Source organism: Babylonia areolata, chromosome 8 (assembly GCF_041734735.1).
Source record: "Babylonia areolata isolate BAREFJ2019XMU chromosome 8, ASM4173473v1, whole genome shotgun sequence".
Classification (NCBI taxonomy): domain Eukaryota; kingdom Metazoa; phylum Mollusca; class Gastropoda; order Neogastropoda; family Buccinidae; genus Babylonia; species Babylonia areolata.
Window position 1 is genome coordinate 32,273,764 of NC_134883.1, and position 5,000 is coordinate 32,278,763.

Genomic DNA, 5,000 nt, shown 5'->3' on the forward strand with positions numbered 1-5,000 from the left:
AAACTGAAGCCAGCGGAAGTGTTCAATCAGCCATTTTGCCACTTGTGTCAGTACAGCACGAAACGAAAACTTTATATAATTATGTAGCCGAGCGCTCAGCTGGCTACGATGACTGCTTCACGGCAAGCTTTCACTTGCTCGCGGCGTTAGTTAAGCTGACCATCCTGTGTGTGCCTCCACAGCAAGTTTGCGCTACGTGTCACTGCACTGTTTCCCTATAATAACTTTGGTAAATAAACCACTGGCAAATATCAATCAAGACACAACATTTGGCATGTCATGGGGGCAAGCATGACACGATTTCATCGAAGATTCACGGTTACAATTCAGAAACTACCACCTAAGTTAGCAGACGACTTTTCAACGGACTGACATTCGGATGCGAGTGTCAGTATGGCGTACATTTGGCTTCAGCTTTCCTGGCCAATAAGCTATCCATCTATTTTTAGAACAATGGTATTTTTTCTCTTCAACAAAAGTCTCCTTCATCTGGGAGGTTGTACAGCTTCACTTTGAATCACTGTCCTCCACCGGAGCCGTCTTCTTGGTGCAACACCACACTCACCCCCCCCCCCCCCCCCCCCCCCCGTCTGCATGTGTATTTGCTTTGCTTTGTTACCAAAACACTTTTTTTTCTTTTAACAGAATCTGGCCAGAATTCACAAACCTTGGACAACCCTTTTGTTGCCGTTGGTTCTTTTACGTGCAGCTAATCATCCTCAGAAAAGCTCACTTTCTTTGGACACTGACAGAGATCTCGATACAAACAACAACAAAAGAAGAGAAGAGAAGAGGTGGGTGGGTGGGTGGGTAGGAATGTCAGGCTACCAGTACGAATCCAGGCTAAACATTTTGATCTGTTTTGAGGTAATTATACCTACCACACTTTTTACTTTTTGGAGTCTGAAAAAGAGAGGAACGAGGATGATTATTTATCTATTTACTTTGATGATCATTTTCAAACACGTGTACAGATGCACATGAAAATAAGTAACCGAAGCACATGAAAATAAGTTATTCTCTCTCTCTCTCTTCTCTCTCTCTCTCTCAGCGAGCACACACACACAGACACACAGGCACAGACACACACACACACACACACACACACACACACACACACACACACATCAACTGATAAGACCGACAGTGATAACCATCCCAGGAACTGAAAGCGAGGGAGAAGGGTCGGGAAGGAGGGAGGAGGTGGGAAGGAGGGGTTCTCTCCCTTTAGGCTGATCGCCCTGATAGAGGTCAAGTTGTTCGGAGCAAGGTTTCATGTTTTGTTTATTTTCTCTCCTTCTCCTGTTCCTATGTATACATGGCCTTTGGGAACTATCCTAACGTCGACTGTCCTAAAACCCTTTTGGCCGAGAAAGTGGGGCTGTAACTTGGGGCAAGACACTCTCCACTACATTCAAATTCCAGCCCAGATAGTCGGGACAGCATTTACCTCCTCTGCTGTTCTGATGGTCGTACTCGGACACGACTGACTGTCCAGCCTCTGTCAGTCAACAGACTGTAGGTTCGAATCCCCCCAAAATAAAAATTGAACACGACTGACTATCATCTGACTCTCATACATATATAAATGAATGTATTCGTTACGAATTCGATATATATATATATCGATATATCGAATATCGATATATATATATATACTATCTTTCTTTGAGTGATAGGGTTTCTCTCTGGTCAGCAGCTGAAAGGGGGGTATACCAGACCCGGTGAGCACTATAATAGTCAGTCGTGTCCGACTATGACCATCAGAACAGCAGAGGAGTCAACTGCTGTCCCGCCGACTATCTGGGCTAGAATTTGGTTATTGTGGAGATTGTCTTGCCCAGGTTTACACCCCCACTGTCTCGGCCAAGAGGGTTTTGGGACAGTCAGCGTTGGGGATGGTTCCCAAAGGCCAACTAACCCCAAGGCTGCAGCACTAAGAGCCAGTGCAGTCTTGCCTCCTGGTTTGAGAGTCATAGTACTTCACAAACGACTAAGCTGTAAATGATTTCCCAGTTGAATGGAGAAACCACTGATAATACAGCTCCGTCTGAGCACTACACAGTGTGAAACAGCTACCGCTTGCTAAACTCCTCTTTGGAGGAATAAAAATTGCTAACATAAGCATCATTAACAGATTTCTAAACGCATTCCTACTTCTAACCCCCACCCCCACCCTCAACACACCCCAAGCGCAAATCTTAATAAATAAGGTTCAAAGTATACCCAGACTGTTTTTTGACAGTTTACCACTTTTTTTTTTTTTTTTTTTTTTTTTTTTTTTTTAAAGGAAAACGAAGATATCTAGGTTTAGATTCATCGTCCTCTCTCTCTCTCTCTCTCTCTCTCTCTCTCTCTCTCTCTCTCTCTCTCTCTCTCTCTCTGTCTGCCAGCTGTTGAGGATTAACGAACAATTAAAAAAAAAAAGTGATGATAACTCTCTCATTCCATGTACGCAAAATAACACAACTTCAAGTCAATGCTGCTTACGCTACCGAGTTCAACAAGCAAGCACGCGCGCGCGCGCGCGCGCACACACACACACACACACACACACACACACACACACACACACACACACACACACACAGGCAAATAAAAGACCTACACTGGAACAAAACCTAAGACATGACACTTCCTTTAAAAAAAATAAAATAAAAAAATAAAAAACGATCCATACCAGCACGTATCAATATCCCATCCCACACTGTTGCCACTTACCCTTCTCCTTCTTGTAGACCCCGGGCAGAAGGCGGGCCTGCTTGGCGGCCAACACGAAGGCCAGGATGGCCAAGATGGCCTCGTCGAAGATGAGGATGATGGCCAGGATGTAGCCCCAGCGGAGGCCGCAGACGCCGATGTCGTAGCTGCCGGAGTCGATCCCGCACACCTTCCGAATGTCCACGTGGTCCCAGCCGTTGGGGAAGATGATACAGCCCAGTAACATCAGCACGGCTGGGGGGATAAACATCATCAACAAAAAATACCCAAATGAGGCAACATTCACTCACACACACACACACACACACACACACACACACATACACACCGAACGCACACGAATGAAAACACACACACACACACACACACACACACACACACACACACACACACACAACCGATCGCGCACGAATGAACAGTCACGTTCGCGCGCGCGCGCACACACACACACACACACACACACACACACACACACACACACATATATATATCAATATATATTATCATGTACATGTACACACACGCATACACGCACGCGCGCAGACGCACACGCGCACACTCACGCGCGCACACACACACGTGCACTCGCACACGCACATGCACACCGGCATACGGACACACACACACACACACACACACACACACACACACACACACACACACGCACTCGCGCACACGCAAACGCACATGCACGCAAACACGCCGAAATTTATATCACCATTGGAAACTGCGGCAGTGATACAACAAATGGCACTCTCCCTTACCGAGAATTCTAATCCCCCCCCCCTTCCCCACCCGCCACACCCCCACCCCTCCACTCTTTGTGTATAGAGATGAGCCTCGCTTCGTGGCTATAACCCGCAGTAAATTGAATAACTACTTGAAAATAATAAACGAAAGATGGATATTAAGGATGAAATAATTTCATTATGACATTTGTACACTTACGAACGCAGGTATGCACGCGGATAAGCAGTTGTCATGTTCACGCCTTCAAACACAAACACACTCACTCACACAAAACGCGCGCGCACACACGCACGCACACACACACACACACACACACACACACACACACACACACACACACACACACACACACACACACAACTTGACAACCGTAACCCGTCACAGCGTCTAATTAGTTTGTCACACTAAATGTGTGACTAAAAAACCCAAAAGGGTTTGTAATCATTTCCCATGTCACTTTGCTGTATTAACCATGCAGTACTGGTAATAGACGGGCGCAATAGCCGAGTGGTTAAAGCGTTGGACTTTCAATCTGAGGGTCCCGGGTTCGAATCACGGTAACGGCGCCTGGTGGGTAAAGGGTGGAGATTTTTCCGATCTCCCAGGTCAACATATGTGCAGACCTGCTAGTGCCTGAACCCCCTTCGTGTGTATAACCACGCAGAAGATCAAATACGCACGTTAAAGATCCTGTAACCCATGTCAGTGATCGGTGGGTTATGGAGACACGAAAATACCCAGCATGCATGAACCACGACAGAGTCATCGGCAAGTCGATGTTGGTCGTGTAACGGAAAGAAGAAGAAGAATCGCTAATTCAATTCTAAACAATCTCACATGTGCATTATTCGTGCCTTGGCAATTAACAACAAAGTCCATTTCAGTGCTTGTCCAAACCCAGTCCCAGTGCTGAACAACGTCTGGAGTGTGACGTGTGAGACAAGAGCCAGATATCGGTCATCACTTCTCTCGCTGCCTTTATCTTTATCTTTTTCGGACGGCCGCAAAAATAGCCGAGTGGTCAAAGCGTTGGACTTTGAATAAGTGGGTGCCTGGCTCGAATCTCGGTAACAGCGCAAGGTGGGTAAAAAAAAAAAAAAAAAAAAAAAAAACCCGCACGTTAAAGATCCTGTAATCCATGTCAGTGTTCGGTAGAAACAAGAACATACCCAGCATGTACATCCCGGAGTACGGCTGCCTACAAGGCGGGGTAAAAACGGTCAAACACGTAAGAGCCCACTGGTGTACATGTATACGAGTGAACGTGGGAGTTGCAGCCCACGAACGAAGAAGAATATCTTTTCCTTTTTATTATTATTTCTTATTATAGTCCAGTCATACAGGGCCATATCAGGGCTAAAAAAAAAATAAATATAGATCCCGCACGTGGAAAAGAAAACTGGGCCACAGGTACAGTCACATTTCTGTACACACAAATCTCGGACATGCCTGTTGACCATTCCGTCTTTTTTTCGCTTGATGATCAAAACAGAAACTGAATGTGAACTGAACATAAATAAACATGATAC

General features: G+C 45.8%; 1 protein-coding gene across 2 annotated transcripts in view; it reads right to left on the reverse strand.

The window, feature by feature from the left end:
- LOC143284750 (LHFPL tetraspan subfamily member 3 protein-like) overlaps positions 1 to 5,000 on the reverse strand; it is a 15,182-nt gene that overhangs the window by 6,958 nt on the left and 3,224 nt on the right. Inside the window, exons 4-5 of one of the 2 annotated variants that reach the window (XM_076591717.1) lie at positions 2,722 to 2,955; positions 882 to 903 (exon numbers count right to left, since the gene is read on the reverse strand). In XM_076591717.1, the coding sequence (XP_076447832.1) occupies positions 890 to 903; positions 2,722 to 2,955 (248 nt within the window). In that variant the 3' untranslated portion in view covers positions 882 to 889. The remainder of the gene's footprint in view (positions 1 to 881; positions 904 to 2,721; positions 2,956 to 5,000) is intronic. The other variant, XM_076591716.1, reaches the window with a different exon arrangement.